This window comes from Micromys minutus (genome assembly GCF_963924665.1).
Source record: "Micromys minutus genome assembly, chromosome: 21".
Lineage (NCBI taxonomy): Eukaryota > Metazoa > Chordata > Mammalia > Rodentia > Muridae > Micromys > Micromys minutus.
Window position 1 is genome coordinate 41033730 of NC_137956.1, and position 20674 is coordinate 41054403.

The 20674-nt window shown below is 40.7% G+C and overlaps 1 protein-coding gene across 6 annotated transcripts in view; it reads left to right on the forward strand.

The window, feature by feature from the left end:
- The window catches only part of LRRFIP2 (LRR binding FLII interacting protein 2), a 95582-nt gene that overhangs the window by 22534 nt on the left and 52374 nt on the right, over positions 1-20674 (forward strand). For 3 of the 6 annotated variants that reach the window (XM_080934500.1, XM_080934503.1, XM_080934502.1), the window contains exons 4-7: positions 13109-13195; positions 14656-14706; positions 19441-19497; positions 19592-19636. In XM_080934500.1, the coding sequence (XP_080790626.1) occupies positions 13109-13195; positions 14656-14706; positions 19441-19497; positions 19592-19636 (240 nt within the window). The remainder of the gene's footprint in view (positions 1-13108; positions 13196-14655; positions 14707-19440; positions 19498-19591; positions 19637-20674) is intronic. The other 3 variants (XM_080934504.1, XM_080934505.1, XM_080934501.1) reach the window with 2 other exon arrangements.

A 20674-nucleotide genomic window follows, 5' to 3' on the forward strand; every position in this document is an offset into this window, starting at 1 on the left:
GGAAATAGACCCTAAAGACCACATAATGGATACTTCCTCAAATTTCAGATACTTGGCAATTCCCTTTGTCTTGAAAACTGGTTATCTGTGTCTGCTATAGTCACTGGGATTCTTAGAATCCAGGAAATATGTAATATGTGTATTTATAACTGTTAGTGCTTTGAGAGAACAGTAAACAGTTTCATTAAAGAGTGTGCCACAAGGGACATGTTTGAGGGCCTTGGGAAGGCTTCCTTGGAGGAAGTGGCCTTTCACCTGAGGTTTAAAGGATGAGGGATATTCCTCAAGGGAGAGGGATTTGTCGGAGAGCTTTTTGTAAGCGTGTGAAGTTGAAGGAGTCTATAATTCAAGGGGTAACAGCAGCCGCTAAGGCTTATTCAGCTCTTACTATATTATACACTGTCTCAGTGCTTTACAGAACAGCCCCAGGCCTTTCAGTGAATTTCTATTTTATCTGCACTGAATATAAGCCATGGAGACATCAGGTAACCTTGCCAACTCCATAATGTTGAAATTATGATATAATTTCAAATTTCAAAATGCTGAAATTTCCCATAGTTTTGACCTCTTCAAGATGTGGATGCCATCATCTAGGGCCTCTAGTTACTTCAGGTGACAGCTGAGACAGAGGAGAAGAAAGAGGAATTAACTAATTCAAGCTAGTAGTTTACACCTAGAGGCATGTTTTGTTCCCTGGGATGTTTGGCAATGTATGTAGACATTTGTGTCTGTCACAGTGAAGGGTGGAATGGGGAAGGTGCTCTGGCTGTGTGGGTAGAGACTGAGAATGTTGCTAAACTTCCCAGTGCACAGCAAAGCATGATTAGCAGGGATGAGGCGGGGTGGATTCTGTTTAGGAGCATTAGTGTGTATGAGAACACTGGGGAAGTACTGAAGGTTTTGTGTAGGGAGTGGACTGATCTAAAGGATGGCCTGTATAGGCTGGAGATCGTATCAGAGAAGAGGCATCAGTGGTTCTAGGAGGTGAGGCAGGAGCCACAGTGATGGGGTGGTAGGAATGAGGAGATAAGTAGTTGGTGTTCTTGAATGGCTTTGGATAGGTGGAAGAGACAGGACACGGGCAGATACGTCTGGATAGATGGTAGGGAGACTCAGAATTGGTTGGGGAGGGCATGATTCTGTGTTGGCATGTGTTGTATTTCAGGTTGTGAGACAGCCACATGGAGGCATCACTGGGTGGTTCGGAAACACAGGCTGTGAGCTCAAAGGTGAGGGGTGGCTTTAGCTGATTCTCCATCCTTGTATCTTGTTGGCACATTGGAGTGCTGGAACTCATAGTGTGATCACCATCATTTAGGGCGAGGGAAAGGTGACTTCTCTTATGGATGAGTTGTAAAGAGTTCCAGGTCAAGTTAATCTTTAACTTTTTTTTTTTTTTTGCTTTATATATTTGATTTAGATGATTCTGTGCAAATTTTGTTTGTCAGAAAAAATAATTCCATGAGCCAAAGTTATTCATCTTTGTAATTAAAAAGTGTTCTCAATGTTGATTCACAATATTTATAAATGATTGCAAGATAGCAGTCACTTTTTTTCAGTTATAAGAAGTAAATATTTTCCATTTCTACCCAGTTAAAAAAAATCAAAATGTCCTCCTTTCTGCTTACTGACTTTACTAGCACATTGTCTGGAAGAGCTGGTCTAAGTTGTAACTTTACCCAGAATTCTTTCAGGTGACTTAGTGTGTGCATTGAGCCAGTCTGTTTCTCCTTTATCCTCAGCTGAGGAGAAAAGGGAGAGAGATGGAGCTAAAGCACTCTTTCTTGTGAGCTACCCACTGCTGCCAGCTTGTCACTGACTTCAGGAAGACCAGAGTTGCTCTCAGTATTTCACTGTCCCTTGATTTGTTGCTGTCTGAAATCAAGGGAGCATGATTATGCTAAAGGTTTCATTTTGTCTATGTGTGACTGAGATGTTCACCATCACCTCTGGCATTCAGATCATTCACTATCAGTATGGAAAACAGGAAGACATTGCTGGTATGTCTCCCTGAACCCACCCCCCAGTACTTTCACATGGTACTTATATCTCTCCTTTTGTTAAATTGTATCATTGCAGATCCTACATCTTGCTTTTCTTGGGCTATTTATTAGTTTGTAACCAGATCTCAATAATTAAATTTCTTAACCTTTGATTTCCTTCTCATTTGGTAAGATTGCTTTTGCTGTCAAAGGTCCCTGAGTAAAAAGAAAATATAGTTGTTTGATATTACAAAAAGATGAGTTAAATTTACTAGATATTATTGTTTTAGTTTTGTCTAATGCATATTCATGCCTATGTTAAGAACAATTTAAATATTTGTTCTCAAGTACCAAAGCTTTTTTAAAAAATTGTTAAGCACAGTACATTTCAAGGTCTAATTAAGAAAAAGGATACCTCACATTTTGGATTGAAGGGAAGTTGCTAGGAACATGGAGTAATAACTCTTATTTGTTAATTTGGAAACCATGGCAACACAGTAAATATTGTGTCTCTTAATTTGTTCTTCAGTGTTCTTTTGGCCTGAGTGCCATGGAAGAATAAACAAAATTAACAGTAAATGCTGAGTGCGCACTACCTGAGTTAGTCATTTTTCTTGAGGATTTTACTTTTTTTTTAAAGACACAATCTGACTATATAGCCCTGTCTGACCTCAAATTTTTGATCCTCCTACCTCAAGCTCCTAAGTGCTAGTATTATAGGCCCCTGCCTTCACACAGCTAGTGAGTGAGAAAAGATTTATTCCAGCTCAGTGGCCCCAAACTCATAGTGGTCCCTTGTGCCTCACTTCCCTGATTTATATATTTTGAATCCCAAGTGTCTGCAGACACAAGGGTGTGGAGACAGGCAGCAGGATGTGGAGAACTGAACTGCTGGACTAGTAGCTCATGGCTGTAGTGTGTACAGTGGGAGGTGGTGATGCTGGAGGAGTCGGCTAATCAGGAAAGGGGTTTTCTGCTGAGGAGTTGGGATTGACTTTGAATGTAATGGGGCCACCATCAGATTAGGCCTCAGGGGCAGTTTCCCTAGTCACCAGGGAAAGTGTCTGGAGTCTGGAGGAGGGGAGAGCATGGTGAGAAAGTTGCTGCTTGCGTCTCTGGAGATGATGAGAACCTGGAGGAAGCTGTGGCAGAGGGAGGGGGAGGTTCAGGAAGAATGGCAAAGTGTGGAGACTTGTGGGAGCTGGGTAAGTGGGCTCAGAGGCTGAGCTGTGGAGGGAGGCTAGGAAAGGGAAAGGGCCTTATGGGCCTTCCTCACTTCATCTGAGTTGTGGGACAGTGATGGAACCTATAAACAAGAAGAGAGAACTTAAAGGAGAGATTCTATGTTTAATTAGGGATTTATCGAGTCTGGAGTTCGTATGGGACAGGATTTATTTCTAATAGCCTGTTAGATCAGATGGGTGGGAGAGGGGCCTGCTGTGGACATGAAGATTTGCTGACTTTTTTCAAATGAAGTTAGTATCACCCAGGAGAGAAGGTAGAATTCAGAGACAGGGGATTAAGCCTGAAAACTCTGGTTCTGTTAAAACTTTAAGGACCTACAAAAGAAATGTCTGTCTACACAGGATTCAGAAGAGGAATTAGAGTGCACAGAGAAAACCAGAAGGTGTTAGTGCTGCAGGGACACCAAGAGCTTTCAGGAGGAATGAGGGGTTAGTGATTTCAGCTGCCCAGAGAGAAGTGAGATAAGAACGTAGGAATTCCACTGGGTTTGGTAGTTAGAGGTCATTAGTGACCTCTGACTGAGTAGTTTCAGTTCAGTGATTTGGGCAGAAGCCAGACTATAGTCATTTGAACCAAGTGGAAGTGAGGAGGGAGCTATGTGGGAACTGGGCTGCTGAGGGAAACTAGATCTGAGCTGGGTGGGACAGACCTTGTACCCAATTTTGATGAGCCAATAGAAGGAGAAGCTAAGGTGGCTAGCTGGGGCAGGGTCCTGGCTGGGTGAGTCTCACTTGGCAGTTTGGAGGGATGTGTTTGAGGGTGGTGGGCTTGGGGCAGCTCTGACCTCAAACAGGAAGGGTAGCTCTTCAGTGGGACTTTAGACAAAGGAAAAAGGACAACATAGATCCTGGGTTATCTGACCTGGGCAAGAAGATGTGGAGGGAATGCCTCCTTCATGCCGCAACCTGGATTTTCTACTTTAAGCACATCTTTAGACACATTTGAAAGATTCCTTCTATGGTGGAAAGGAATTGGCACAAGAGGAGAAATACCTCATGTGGGAGAGAAGAAACACAATATTGCAGAACTTTCTCCATTGACAATGAATGCCATTTCCATTGTATTTCTAAGACATGCTCTCCTTGTTTATTTAAAACAGTTTGTATTAGTTTGACATAGTTTTGAGTGGTGCCTATTTTGTTTCTGAAAGCCTCTGTGGTTCATAGCGTATATATGTCCTAAAAACAAAACAAAAGCACCTATGCATTTGTGACTCACTAGGTACTCTTCATAACTTGATGGACTTACCCCAATTTACAGAATGTATTTGTCTTATAGTTGGTTAACTGGATGTCTCTGAATTGTTGGATACTAGATTCAGACTATTGTGAAGTTAACACACCTTTGTTTCATATCAGAATAGTAGTCTCTCATGAAATGTGATTTATGGATTTTATCAGTAAATAGTGAACACTGCCCAGTGAATCAAGCATCCCTCCTTCCTGTCTATCCAGTGAACAGAGTTATAAACAGGATTGACAGACCTCAGATGAGCCTGTGATTGGAATGCTGCAGAAACCTACAGCAAATTTAACCTAGTCACTGTGCCTGCTAAACTGAAGCAGTTTCAGAATCCAAATTTAAAATGCAGAAAACCTGTGTATGAATGCTTTTGGATATTGGACACCACAAAGTATATCCAGGTTGTCTTGTGTTTTAAGTTTGAGAAGTTTTTCTGTGCTTGTTCCTGGGAGTTTCAGTAGGTTGACCCAATAGCATATAGCAGGAATTCTCAAAGAAGGGAGAAACTGAAATTACAATTAGGAAGCTTTTTAATTCTCTAGGTGAAAATGGTAAGAGCTGATGGGAAGAGGAGGAATCTGTTGGAAGGAGTCTAGGATGGATTTAGGAGGTTAAGAGGTCCCGAGACTTGAGTGGGATGGTGTGGGCTCCCTTGCTGGAGATGGGACTGGCAGAGCCAGGCTGCCCACCGGACAAAGGTAGAGTTGCTTTCACTAACTCCGGTCTGCTGCTAGCTCATCCATCAAGTGTTAGAGATGGAGGCTTTGATTATGGCTGAGAAGTCAGCGTGTGTGGTGCTGGATCTGGATCCTCATTGGCTCAGAGCTGAAACTATGGTCAGAGTTGAGCGGGAAAGGTGTGGCACAGTAAAAGGAGGTTATCTGCATCTGCTGTACAGGAGTGGCCAGAGAACCAACAGAACAACCAGTGCAGCTCCACAGAAAAGAGAACTGGAGCTCATTTGAAAAGCACCTAAAGCAAAGCTCTGTGGTTTGTCTGAGGAGATTGGCTCAGACTACATGTATAGACAGGCTGTAGTAGAGTGGGTAAGATTATGGACTACCAATGTGAGTCTTAGGATGTGGATCTTGGCTCCAGTGTTTGCAGGTGAGGTGATGTTATTAACTAGGTATTTGTTCTCTGAACCTCAGAGATTGGTTTTGTGGATTTGAAGCAGTCAGGCATCCAGCTAATAAGTCAGTGTTCACATGGCAACAGTCAGAGCAGTGAGACATCCCTTTGCCCATTATCTGCAACGTATGGCGTTTGTTTGTTTATTTTTTGAGTTGGGATCTTACTATGTTGTCCTTGCTGGATTCAAATTTCTGGGCTCAAGATTCTCTGGCCTCAGCCTCCAGACCAGCTGGGACTACAGTTATACCAGACTGTGCCAGGTGAAAGTTTGGGTTTTGATTATGAGGAAGTTATTCTGATAGTACTGTTTAATTTTAGGTAAGGTTATCCCTTAACAGACTTACTACAGTTTGAATTGGATTCTGATGTATTTTCATAAGCTTATTCCTCAGACTGTATTCCTAGATCATGATGTTTAAAGGATTACTTAGGGTTTGCTTAGTAATTGGTCCAAGAAATGCTATATATTCTGTGCCCCACTTTGAGATTCCTAATGTTCATTGTTATTAATATTCTCACTTAAAAAGTCCAATTCAATATTTCTCAAACATTCTAGGTCATAAATTTTTTTTTTTCTGTTTATACATTAAACTTTGTGAACTGGAATTTTGTATATATTAGTATTTCTGTCTTTCTCTTGCTCTCACTGTTTGTCTCACTCTTTCTGTCTGTGTATTTGTTGTATCTTTGAGATAGGTTTTCATATAGCCCAGGCTGGCATAAGGATGGCATACTCCTGTCATAGCCTCCTAGGTACCAGAATTGCAGATGTATTTTCTCTATACCTTGTAACTTAGTTTTTTAAGTGCACCTTTATTTACTAAAAATGATTAATTTATGATATAATTCATTGGACTGGGGATCTGGCTCAGTGGCTAAGAACATTGACTACTCTTGGAGAGTATCTGGGTTTGGTTTCTAGAACCCACATGGTGATGTACCACTGTCTGTAACTCCAGGCTCAGGCGATCTCCTTCTGCCTCTGGTCACTGCATGTGCATGGTGCAAGGCATACACACAGGCAAAACACCCATGCACATAAAATAAAGATTAAAAAAGATATAACTCAGTGACCAACACATGTACCATTTTAGGACATTGCATGCTTTTAAAATCTGCTCACTGTAATGTACAATTATCATCTTATATTATCTAATTGGAAAGCATTTCGTCAGCCCCTGAAGAACTCCCTTCTTAATTAGCAGTCACTCCCTATTCCGTCCTTCCCTGTCAACTAGTAGTCTAGTTTCTGTCTGTATAGATTTGCTTATTCTTGGTATTTTATAGAATCACATGTCACTTTTCATATCTGTCTTTTCTCACTCAGCAAAATGTTTTTAAGACTCATCTATGTTGCAGCCCTTATTAGTCTGTTTGTTTTACTGGCTGAATAGTATTCCAGTACTGGATCCCCACACTTGTTTATCCATTCGCCAGCTGCTGGGGTGTTGGCTGTCTCTGTGTTTTGACTGGTATGAGCAGAGCTGTTGTGAATATTTGTGAGAACATGTGTCTTCATCTCCCTTTGGACCTAGGGGTGAATGTTAGGTTTTATGGTAATTCTGTATTTCACTTCTGGAGAGGCTGCCACATTTTCCCAGAGCAGTTGTATACCATTGTACATCTTAGCAGCATTGTGTGGGTTTTGATCTTGCCACATTCTTGCAGCTCTAATTACATTGCCTTAATAATTTGTCTTACTAAAACCAGTCTAATAGCTGTGAAGTGGTGGCTCAGTGGATGTGAAGTCTTTCTCCATCTTTTTCCCCCTTTCATTTCTTATTAATTTTTTTATTTTTTTAATGAGTCTTAAAATATGTGACAGTTTTGGTCAAGTTCTTTCCATTAATAAGCACTGAGTAAAAACAAACAACATAATGACTCAAAGCTTCCATGTACATAGACACGTGTCCACACAACATCATTTCTTCCTGAAGGTTTTTCCACACTCATCTTTTATGACATGTTCTCTTTTCACTGACCAGGTAACCAAGAGTTAGCAGTGATACTAGGCCTGTCCCTGAGCTCCCTGGGAACAGTTGATGGCCTTCTCAGCTCTTATGCCTTCTTGGCCTATAGTCAGAGAAGCTTTTTAACAGGCAGCCTTGCTAGGGACCTTACCAACAATGACGCCTGCACCAGCTTTCAGCTTCTTAGCAGAGCAGCAATGAGTCTTGTCTTCAGCACACTCTGAAGCAGTGAGCTGTGTGAGACTGGTAGACGGGCAGAAGCTGTATGAATTTGGTCTGGATGGTTTAGGATAGATGCTTTCAGTGACAGGTCTGGGGTTTTCTTCTTTTTTGCTGTTATTTGCAGCATTGATTGGACAAACATGGTTAATGAACAGCTCCCTCAAGAGTAGCTTCACTCAAAATTTCATGGTGCATTTCAGCACACTTCAGTTGTGACGCCATCTGGAGAGAGGTAGCCACTATACTGCCTTTGAGAACTCTAATTTCCCTCAGTTAACAGGGACTTTATCAATATCACCAGTATTGTAAACATTCTGGAGGGGCAGGCACAAAGGCACAAGTTGATGGCAGGATTCAGCCTGTCCTTCAAGTGTGTGGTTCCACTGGCATTGCCACCTTGTGAGTGACATTCTACCTTGTGAGTGAACAGAGGCATGTTAGCACTTGACTTAGACCAGGAATTTGGCACAAATGCTCAGTAGTAAGATTGTAGCTCATTTTCTTAGTGTTAGTGCTGCCTTACTAAGCAAAAACTTTGTCTCTCTTCTGGCTGCAGAGACCAACAATTAGTTGTTTTGTACCAAGTTTATAAGCTATAAGGTATGCACATGGGTCTGCCAACTTTTTTTTTTTTTTTTTTTTTTTTTTTTAAAGACCCGTTTCTCTGTGTAGCCCTGGCTGTCCTGGGACTCCCTTTGTAGTCCAGATAGGCCTCAAACTCAGAAAGGCCACCTGCCTCTGCCTTTCCATTGCTGGGAGCTTTTTGAGAGACGACTTTTAATTTACCAACATAAGCAGCAACAATCAAGGCAACATATGCAGTCCATGCTGATACATTCCATTTTATATGAAAGTCTATGCTCTAGGGCATGGATGCTGGTCACTTAATCCTTCAGGTCTCAGATGTCCACAGGAGATGTCAATGGTGACAGCTGCTCATGCTCAGCCCTCACTTTATCTTACCCCAGACATATTCAAAGGAGTCCCTTGCCCGTCCTCAGCTGCCTACTTCACAGGCTTACAATCTTCTTTTTATATTTCATTTTATGTGTCTGAGTGCTTTGCTTGCATATGTCTGATACACCACATGTGTTCCTGGTGCCCAAGGAAGTCAGAAGAGGGCATTAGATGACCAGGAACTGAGTTACAGATGGTTGTGAGCTGCCATGTGGATGCTTGGACCTGAACTCCAGGTTCTCTGCAAGAATAGCAAAGAGCTCCTAACACTGAGCTCTCTAGGGCCAGACATACTTAACAGAATTTTAAATGTTTTCTTTTTCTTTTCTTTCTGTTCTACTACATTTGCAGATCAGCTGTGCCGTAGGGCTAGACTAGCCTGCATCTGCATACCCACTGATGCTGATATTGGTAGATGATCTCCTCCTTTCCCATTTTCATTTAGGTAGTTTTCAAGATGTCTGGGTTCTAGTAGCAAATCCTTTGCAAAAGCCTTAGAGTTTTGTTTGTGTGTGTATTAAGTGTGTGTGTGTGTCTGTGTGTGTGTGTGTGTCTGTGTGTGTGCGCACATGTATGTATTTAATGAGTTCTCTCTACGTTGCTTATTATGCTGCAGGGCTTGAACTGCTGTGGTCCTTCTCCCTCAGCCTGCTAAGTACTTGAGACTAACTGAGATTACAAGTTAATGCTACAACAATTAGTGTAGGTTGTGATTGTTTGAGACATTCTCTACTTAAGCTAAGCTAGCTTGAAACTGAATGTGTAGCCCAGACTGGCTTCAAGTTTACAGCTCTTCTGCCCCAGCCCTGAGTGCTGGGCTTACAGGAGTGCTGGGCTTACAGTGAGTGCTGGGCTTACAGTGAGTGCTGGGCTTATAGTGAGTGCTGGGCTTACAGGAGTGCTGGGCTTACAGGAGTGCTGGGTTTACAGTGAGTGCTGGGCTTATAGTGAGTGCTGGGCTTACAGGCGTACATTATGGTTTTAGTTTGATACATCCTTCATCAGCCTTCACATGCCTGATATTAGGAATTGGAATCATTTTAGACTAAAAACATAAATGATTTAGGCTTTCAAATATTATTATTTCATGTTTGATCAGATTCTATATTCCTGCTCATTATGTTCATTTTGTCCACCTCAATCCTTCTGCAGAACCTCATTATCTTTCAGCCCTGAAACTCTGTCCCTATCAAGCACTGAAGTCTTCACTCTCCTTCCTTCTAGTACTTAGCAACCACCTTCCTACATTCTGTCTATGAATCCGATCTCAGGTACCTTACGCAAGCACAGCGATAGACTATTCATCCATCTGGGTCTACCTTGCATCATTTAGAGTCTTTATAAGATTCATCTATGTGGTCAAATCAAAATGTCCTTCCCTTCTAAAGACTGAACAACATCCAGTCATAGGTCTTAATATAGTTTGCTTGTCCATCCATTAATGGACCTTTGCGCTGATGTCACATAGTTTTGGGGACTATGGCACTGTAAATATTGGTGTATAAATGTCTGGGTCTCTGCTGTTAAGTCTTTTGTATTTTATCTTTTAGTGGAACTATTTGTATCAAATGGTCTTTCTGTGTTTAGTTTTAATTTAGTTTGAACTTAGTTATGCTCCATTTGCTTTGTGTGTATGAGAGAGGTGCATAGTAAAAGAAATTTGCAGGTGCTTTCCTGTGGATTGTGTTCTGGTTGATCCCTGCTGTCACTCCCTGTACACGTGAGTGTGCACTTAGTGTGGCAGTTGCAGAGCATAGACTCTGCCTGCTGGGCTGAGTGTCCTAGAGCAGTGATTAGGAAGACACAGATCAAGTGGTTGTAAATCCTTTTTCTCTGTTAAAAGTGTGGCTTAAACACCATCCCTACAGAGCTAGATGGAATAACCAAAGGAAGACTGTGTGAGTCTCTCTGAGTTCATGGTTTTTCCTTTGGTTGTTAAAGAAATACACCAGAACAGATTTCAAAGTTTATAATGTAGGTTGTTAAGTCTCATTTTAGTGTACATTGTACAGAATTGCCAACGAATCCTGGAGGGATAGAACTAGTATTTTTGAATTAAATTTCTAACAGAGACTACAAGTGGAAAGCTAAAGTACATAGAATGAAAATTCTTACTTATTGTCATGACTATAATTTAAAAGTATTTGAAAGTTTTATTACTTTGTAGATTCAAATGCAATTTTCTATCTGCTAAGATGTCTAAACCTTGAAGTCTTTTTCTATGAAGTACAAACTCTCATAAGAAATTATTGCCAGAATGTGGGTAAGTAGGAGTTAACAGTTAGCTGTGCCCTGCTAGCCCAAACTGATTTCTTCCTAGCAGTTTTGTCTTCCAGGGCAGAAGTTGGTCATTTCACACTGTATTCTTAGCATTTACATAACTGCTTATGGGATGGGCTTCTTAGGCACTGGCCGAGTCTGTTCTTATGGACCGGCATAAATACAACATGGAGAGAAGCATCTGTAGCTGGGATCAGACTAAAGATGTGGCCAAGGACAGAGGAATCATCACAGAGCAGAGGCCAGGGAGATTTGATGGTCCACGTGGCACATCAGACTGTTTATGAATTTCCTTGATATTCTGGCCTTAGCCTGAAATACACTTTTTTTTTCTTTAGCAAATGTTGAGGAATTAAAGTTGTAGGGTGCCAAGAGGCATGCAATTCTAAAAGGTTTTATGTGTGGAGTGTTTTGCTTGCATGTATCTCTGTCTTTTACAGACAGTTGTGAACCACCATATGAGTGTTAAGAATTGAATCAGGTCTCTGGCTGTCCTGGAACTTATTCTATAGATCAAGCTGTTTCCAACTCACAGATCTGCCTGCTTCCAGCTTATTTTTTAATTTTAAAAATTGCTTCTAACACTGTGTGTGTGTATGTGTGTGTGTGTGTGTGTGTGTGTGTGTGTGTGTGTGTAGTCCTGGCTGGTGTGGAACTCACTGTATAGACAGGATAGTTTTGAAATTTTATTGTTTTCTTACTGCTTCTGCTTCTTGAGTGTTGGAGTTAGAGGTTTATGTTATCACACACCCGTCTTGAAGTTTTAATATAAAATTATAAAGTCACATAGAGATATGAGTATGTAGTATTTATGAAAGACAAAAGCAAGTACTCATCCTATATTGTGGGAACTCTTTCCTCGGGAGATGTAAACAGATGCCTTGCTCTTTATTATAGGGGGTTCCCACAGCAGACCAAAGTATGACTGTACTAGCATTAATCAGTTAATCAGGCCTATGTACAGAGCATGATGGGGGTCACTTACAGGAGCCACCCCACCCCACAGCCTCACCCTATGGAGAAGGATGAGTTTTGTGAAGCTGCTTACATGGAGTCTCCCTGTCAGTTAACCTTCCACAATGTGTATTCGTACCTCCTGAGGCCACACAGCCATGTGCATCTGGGGAGGTCTCACTCAGCAGAAAGGGGGAGGGATTAAGATGTGAGGAACCTTGTTTCTGCTTTTGCCTCTTCCCTCCTGCCCTTGCCGGCTCTCCGCTTCTTACTTTAACCACAGGCAACACAACCAGTAAAGGGCTTTTAAACACCCGAGTGGTGTCAGAGGCATCTTTGTCAATTTAATGGTCACGTGAGGATAGATTAGAGGGCAGATTCTAGAGAGACAGATTTGAAGGTGGCTGTAGTCCAGGCAGGAGACAGAGCTGAGCTTTCTTGCTGTGACTTTATTTACATCAAGTGTGCGGGCAGCAGATTGCTAGAGATTAGCAGTTGCTTGGAGCTAGTGGTGGTATAGCAGGGAGTGTATGTGGGCTTTCTCTTTGAGGTTCTTGATTTAATAGCACTAAAACTCACCAAATTATATTCTTCAAATGCATTCATGCTGCCCAGAACACACCTTGACTTCTTTAAAAATGGTGCTTTACCTTTGATGCTTAAATTATATCTTATTTTAAGAGGGAAGGGGAAGGATGGGGGCAATGGGGAATGGGTGGAGACCCTGAAACCATCAGAGTTCGAGACAGTCAGTGATAGTGAGTTTAAAGATTGACAATACTGAAAATCAAATAACAGCTGCTTCTCAAGTTCTTAGTCTGTATGGTTGAATTGCTAAGAAAAGAAATAAAGGAACAGAGCAAGTTTTGGGGAAGTAAGTAGTGAGCTGTGTATTAAATGTGTAGTCAAGGCAAGCAGCTGAAGATAATGGCCCTGACTTCAAGTCTTGGGACCAGGGAGAAAGGGGAATGAATGTTCGAAAGTCAGGCAAGCTTGTTAAAAATGATACTTTCATTCTCCAACCTCCTTGGAAGATATGTCCTATTGTGCCTTGTCCTCAACTCTGATATGTAAGTACTTTTGCCATCTTTTTTTAAAACTGAGATTTATGTTTCTTTTCAGGCAGAAGCAAGGCTAGCAGCAAAGCGGGCCGCCAGGGCAGAAGCCAGAGACATCCGCATGAGGGAACTGGAACGGCAGCAGAGAGAGGTAATGGAAGCCGCCTTAGCTGGTGCATATGTGTTGCTTGTGCACAGTGCATTGAGGGGAGGAAAGGAAAGGATGGAGGACAGATTTCACTGTCTCAGATCTGCATGTCTAGGGCAGGTGTACAGAGGGCTTTTGTGAGACACAAGGCATTGTAGTGAGATAGTGATAGGGAACTCCCCATGATGGACAGACTCTTGCTCAAGGTGCAGTCTCCTTCCACAGCACAGGTCTGGACTTGCCTCCCTAGGTCAGCAACTGCTTTTTCTCTTTAGATGAACCAGTTCAGAACAAACACAAAGAGAGGAGGGAGCATTGCAGACCATATATGAAAAGGATGGGTTGTTAAAAGCACAGGGGCCCAGGGTGGCAAAAGTAAGGCCCCTTTATTCTTCACTTCATAGTTCTAATTATCTGCCTTCACAATAACCAATTTAGTAAGTCTGTTCTGGGCATTTTTCTGTGTTTGCTTACTTATCATATAAACATGGTTTCTGCCTGCATTATACCATGTTCACTGTCAAGCCTATGTCCATAGAGTTGGGGGAGACGCCTCCATAATGAGTCTTTGTACTAAATGGGGAAGTTTTGGGATGGAAAGTTTTACATGAGATGTGTGCAGGTCCAAGCAGAGACACTGCAGTGAACCTGATCTCCCCAGCTAGCCCGCTGATTCCTCAGTGCTCACCATTTTGAAGCATATTTGATACGGTAGGGAAATGTTCATGGGATGGGGAAAACCCCAAACTATAAAGTTGGTAGGACACCCAAACACAAAAAAGAAAATAACCAGTGCCTATATCTAGAGTCAGAAAGAACTGGCTTCATCAGTACCTTGGTTTGATGCATGAAATTATAATGGGTTTCATTATGTTCTGTAGCTTATAGATTTACATTATGCTTTTATCATAAAAAAATGGAAAAAAGTAAAACAGGTAAATGGAAATTGACCTAACATAACATAACTTTTCTCTCTGACATGGACTTGAGTCTGAAAACACTCATGCAAATGTTTCACTATTGTATTTACAAAGAGAAAAACATTTGTGGAGGAGTAGAAAAGAAATTTATTTTGATGCTATTGGTTGATTTTTCTATTGGTAAGTTAAAAATGTATATATTTGTGTTCTCTGTTGATATAATTTTCTCCCTTAAATATAGCTTCAAATATTGGATACAGTTCTTGGTTTGGAATGCAGTGTTCCAATGCATTGTCTTCATATTCTTAAGATTACATGAAGTTGTAAATAGAGGAGACAGTTATTAACAGAAGTTCTGTCTATGCAGAAAACCATATTTCTTTTTGTTACTGAGCATACTATCTTATTAATTTCTTGTATTTTCAAAGTATAGCTTTGAGTCACTTAATATTGTTGTCTAGAGTAAGTGTATGTGACTGAGACTTTTTTGGAGAATGCAGTGAACTGAAAACCAGTCAGCTCATAAAACTTTTGTGTTTATAGCCTTCTCATCATTCCTTTGACCGGAAATGGGGACAGATTCACAAGTGGCTGGTAGGCCAGGATTGCCTGCCCTGCATGCTGTGATAACTGCTGAACTAATGGTTTGCAAAGTAGGCGGTTTGTTCTGTGTGGGCCTAAAGGTCACAGAGTAGCTGTTCAGTCTGCAAGGGGGTCAGATGGGTACTGGCCTCCAGCATTTGCTTTTGTGGTCAGTAGCCTTGCTTTCAACTCATGAAAACCCTAGATGAAGAAAGGTTGAGTAAATGAATTATGGTTTCTTTGAGGGTTTGCTTTTCCTCCCTCAATCCCTGCTTTCTCCTCTCATTCTCCATCTTTAAAAATTAACTCCACAGGCTTTTCATGGGGCTAGGTCTTAGCCCATGTCTTCTGAATTTTGTTATTTCATCTCTTTCTCAAATCCTCCATTTCCATTGCAGACTTGTAGTTACAAAAACAAATATCATGAGCCAACAGAATGCTGGTTGGCAACTATGAACATTTTTTAAGTTCAGTTATTTTCTAATGCAGGATTATTAATTTGATATGTGACTAGGCTTGGGAGGTGTGACATATGAAGCCCCTAAATATGCAAATACTTGAAAGTGTATTTTTATGGGAAATGTTGATAGGTATATTAATTACCAGATTCAAAGAGAAGTTTCCCAGAAAGTTTGAGAACCATTGTCGTAGCCGCTGCTCACACGTCACTTTCCCAAACAAGTGCCCTATAGAACAGTGGCTAAGGAGCTTCCAGTCCTACAGGGTCCGTAACCATGCTGACCCTGGTATTTAAGACATTATCAGCCATTGTGATAATCAGCTTAGACAACTGAAAAGGATGCTTGGTTATCTAAATTGAGTGGCTCCTCGTGTATGTGTTTGCTATTTTGGAGTGTGATCTGTTCTTTGTAACTGAAAGTGGTAAAATGTAATTATCAAATACATTTTTTGCATGGGTCATATTAATGCATGAAGAAGAGTATTTTGTTTGAATAAACAAAATTACCTAATTTTGCATATAAATATTTCAATTTGTTGTTTTAATTAAGCATTTTAATTCTAAAATAGCTTAACATTTTAGTAGCTTAGGTCAAACTAGAAAAATTAGATACAAGCAAAAGCATATATTAAAAATCTGATATTTCATTTGTCTATTTATGGGCTGTGAAGATAATCATTTAAAAGAATCATTGATTCATGTGTGTCTTAACTAGTGGGAATATTAGACTTACAAGACTTTTGGATAGAGGCTTTAAGTGCAGTTGGTGATTGACCTGAGACTTGACTGAGAGTTAGGACTGGGTGTACATAGAAGGCAGGATTTGGTTCAGATGGGAGTAACACACCTCACTCCGCCACTGCTGTTTTCTCCTTCCAAGCTGAGTCTCCTATTCTCTCTTACCTCACTCTCACTCCCTTGTTTGTGAGACCACATGGCTACGTGATATTCTTGATATAAACTGTAAGTGGGTATTAAGTTTTGGTGAAATCTATGGCACATAACCACAAATAGGACTGTTGATAGATGATTCTTTCCGTGTTAAATATTTCCCTTGATTCTAACTTTTTGTGTGTCAAAATTGGCTTGCTGGGATGTGAGTGGGGAACATTAGAACAGGAAACTCAGGAGTGAAGGAAGCTACTCTGTGTCAACACTGCGCTGCAGCTTTCACCTCACTTTTTACTACCGGGAGCTTTTTTTTTTTTTTTGTCAACTTGGAACAATCTAGATGTACCTGGGAAGACGGAATCATTATAACTAAGGAATTTCATCCATCAGATTGGCCTATGGTTATGACTGTTAGACATTTTCTTAATTACTAACTGATGTAGAAAGGTCCAGCCCACTATGGGTAGTATCATCCCTAAGCAGATGAGCCGAGCTGTATAAGAGGGGTAGCTAAGCAAGCCAGAGGAGGAAACACAGTAAGCAGTGTTCCTCAAGGGTCTCTGCTTCAGTTCCTGCCTTCCCTCACTGATGAACTGTAACCAGTAAGCTAAATAAACATTTCTTTCCCTGACTTGGTTTTGGTCAGTGTTTTATCAATCAACAGGAAGCAAACTAGGACAAGAGAGGAGCAGGTAGAGGTTTAGTGACTGACACTAACAGAGTTAGAGTCAGACTGAAGGAGGAAGGGGCCCCCACTGGTGCAGAGGTGAAGCAGGTTTCCACACAGTCTGTGATTCTGATTTCAAGTCGTATGCTTCAGTCAGCAGCCTTGGTGCGTGACTGGAAGAGTAAATGCTATTTCTAGGACTTTCTAATTTGAAACTGAAGGAGCAACATTAATGCCAGTTTAATAATATTTGTAGACAGAGAAGACAGTTAGGCTTGCTGGTGCTGTGGTTTTCATTTACTGAAACCACTTCTCACTTTAAGTGAACTTTTTAAAAAGAGTGTGTTTTAATTTGATTAACCCAATTTGAATATAACAAGATAAAGTACCAGAAAATTCTGCTTTCAAGTTTTTATGCTTTATTAGTTCTTATGAGAAACTTAGTCATCACAGAAACATCATTGCAGAATTTTTTCTTCATTTGTATTTTACCATTACCAACATTGGCTTTTATCCACGACTTTAGCACTTTAGAATCCTGGGGCTGCAGTAAGAGCAGGTGGAAGCTCTCTGTCCCTGAGTTTTATTTCCAGCCTGCTTTTTACTAATTGAGACAAAGTCTGAATTGTCCTGGTAGAAGTCTGTTGGTTGTGACCTTCCCAGTGTTGGTACTTAATTCGTCATTCATGAGAGTTGCCAGTCATCAACCAAGGAGGAAAGAACTCCCAAAAGTTTGAACTAAATATGTCCCTGTCGTTTCAGGCATTATCAAGCTTGGGTTGCTCAGCCCTTATAAAGCTATCTAGGATTATGACAGCGATTGTTTCTCATGACTTCTTAACCAAGGGGGGATACTCTGCTTTGTGTTTAGAACCTTAGAAGACAGTTTGCTGTAATCTTAATTTGTACTGGTACTGTCACTTAAGGAAGAGCCACTGGGTGTTAATTGTGGTACTGTAGTTCTGACCTGGATGATGAAGGGGGCTGTTCCTCCATGGAAGAAAGACCCTGAGTTTGTTGTTTCTTTGTGACTGAGCCACAGCAGGGTGGATTCTCTGGTGGATGTTGTATTTGTGGTTCTGTAGTGTGCTGAGTCTGAGAATCTAAATGCTGGCCCCAGGTGTATGCACCTATAGATTCCTCCTTAGCCGTCTGGGAGATAACTTTCTTCCTAAAGATGAGGGCCGTGTTCTGCAGATGTATTTTTGTTTGTTTACTTTAGATAGAGTCTTAACTATGTAACCCTGACTGGCCTAGAGCCCACTTTATAGACCAGGCTCATCTCTAACTCATAGAGATCTGCCTGTCTCTGCCTCCTAAATGTGGAGATTAAAGGAATGTACCGACACATCTGGCTAGATGTGTTGTCTAAAAGTGCTCTTCTATGGCTGGTGAGATGGAGAGGAAAGAGTAAAGAACTTTAGATGTTCAGCTTGAATATCAGCTTAGTATCCCAAATGATACCAACGAGCATGTGAAGTTACTACCCCAGTGTAACACAGGGCTTCTAATTAGTTTGGAACTGTTACCACTTAGCACTCTGTGCTCTGTTGTGCTAACTCACATGTCCCCAAAACTTGTGGTTCACTTACAAAAAGTTTAAATGGATTCATGCCTGAAGATCACAATCCTGTTGGAAATGGGGTCACAAAATCATCATGTTATCTTTGAACAGAATTTTGGACCTCTTCTATCAGTTGTAGCAGTATACATAGGGGGTGTCAAAAGATGGTTTTTAAACTATACACAAAAACTGAGACTGAGGTGAAGGAGTAAAAACTGTGGCATTCTGTTTGGATTACTATTTCTGTGTTGGCATGGATAGCCAGAGATAGCCCCATCTGTTCTCAGCTGCATAGTGGTCTAGTTGATTATGGGCACTGTAGCATCCTTTCCTTCATTTTGGAAGATGGCATTGCCTTTGAAAGGCGAGTCCACCTAGACTGGTTAGATGTCGTTTTTAGTCATGGTGCGAATTATTTTAACAATTTGGACATTAAATTCTGAAAATCAGAAATTCCTTTTGGTCGCAGGTGATCGTATTCTGAGGACTAGCTATTTGATACCCATGTAAAGCTTTACTGCTTTACTGCTGATAGGCAAGTGTGGAAATGTTTAGAATTACACATAATTTAGTCAACTGTAGAGTGTAGTCAGTGTCTTCATAAGCTGTATAAGGCATGATTTAACCCTATCAACCATGAAACACTTGACACACTGGGGTGTATTATTTCCTTACTTCTTTTAGTTTCCAGTTAGGATAGTGAGAGGAGTAGGGAAAACAAAACAAAGAGACCAACCAGAAAGCTTTCTCACAGTGAGCACCAGACTACAACCTAAGCGTTTTTAAAGCAACGTGACAGAGCGAACATTTCTTCTCCCCTGTATAAGCTAGTGCTCACAGTGACAAAGTAAACCTCTGTGCGTTCAGTTCTCTACTCACGTTTGTTTGCTGAATGCTGTTTAGTGTCTTTATCTCCATGTGTTGAGCTTTCTGGGCCACAAGTAAACAAGTGTTTGGACACATGCACTCCTCGGAAATAAGAATGCTGTTATGCTTGTGCCTGCTCTCCACCCAAAGCAGTGATGCTGCCAAACTCAGCTCTGAACTGAAATGTTCAAACCTACTTAATCTCAGATGTCGCTGTGCTTTTCACTGTTTGCTTTTGCTTCTTTGCTCTGATAAACAATCACTTGTTCAGTGATTAATTATTTTCTTCTTTCCCAGGAAGATTCAGAAAGGGCCAGGTATTCTCACCGGTCTAGTCTCCGCTGTCCTTACCTGGTTTGTAGTAACATATAAGCTTGTCTGTGGTGTTGTCCCTCATTGGCTTCATTCACTCACAAACCTGTAATATGTTTGCTTTTATTTTTATCAGGGAGTTGAGGATACATTGTCTCTTCGAAGCCTTGGCAGTCACAGGGTTGGTATTCTAAGTTGCTTACACCGAATAGCAAAGCTTTTAACCTTGGGCTTCCTTCAGCATTACTGATTATCTAAGCAATCTGACAATACCCATTTATACTTCTACCTTTAACAATAAGGGGAAAATGCTGGCAAAGCTCTTTAGTGGAAAGAGATGCTTTCTCTCAAATTATTGCTAGAAGTGAATCACTTCTAAAATCTTAGCTATTTTTATCTTAACAGAGATCCATTCTCAATTTCTACAGAAATACCTTTGATTTTAAAAATTTTACAAAATGGTAAGGTTGAGTTTTATAAAATAATATCTGCTTTGTTCTAAATTTTAGTTTTTTTCTCTCTTCAATTCTTAAACTGACAATTTATCGGATGAACTATAATAGCTTTGGGAGTTGCCTGATTATTTACAATTATAATTACATGAAATTATTGACTTGAACATTTTTCTTGCCCTATGTGTAGGAATTATGCCTTGACATTTTGATTGACACCGTGTAATGTCCCAGCCTTTTAGTGTAGATACTGTAAATTGAGTGCAGTTTGTTGCCTAAAGCCCCCTGTGCTGTGCTACAGCAAGCCTCTCCTTTTACTTCTCAGGAAATTGTGCCTTAAGAATGTTCTGCATTTTATGTTATTTATGCTTTTTGTCAGTAAAGTCATCCTTCAAATTAAGGGGTTTATCTGTTCCAACTCTGATCTTCTTCCTACCATATTAAAAAATGGCCTAGCTAAGCTATTCTGACATACCAGGTATTAACACATTTATATCTGTAAACAGTCCATTGGACTCTAATACATTGTTTTCTTTTAGTGGATGTAATTTATTGGGTTTTTAAGAATAACTTCACACACTGTTTTAAGTTATAACTGCTTTCTTTAGTTACAAATTTTAGAATTGTTTTATTTTCAAGTTTTTAAATCTAAGATTATCAGTGGCTTTAAGGTGGCATTATAGGTGGTCAGAAAGCTGGCTCAGCAGTTAAAAAGTACTTGCTGCCTTTGCAGAGGGCCTGGGTTCAATTCTTAGCATCCACATGAC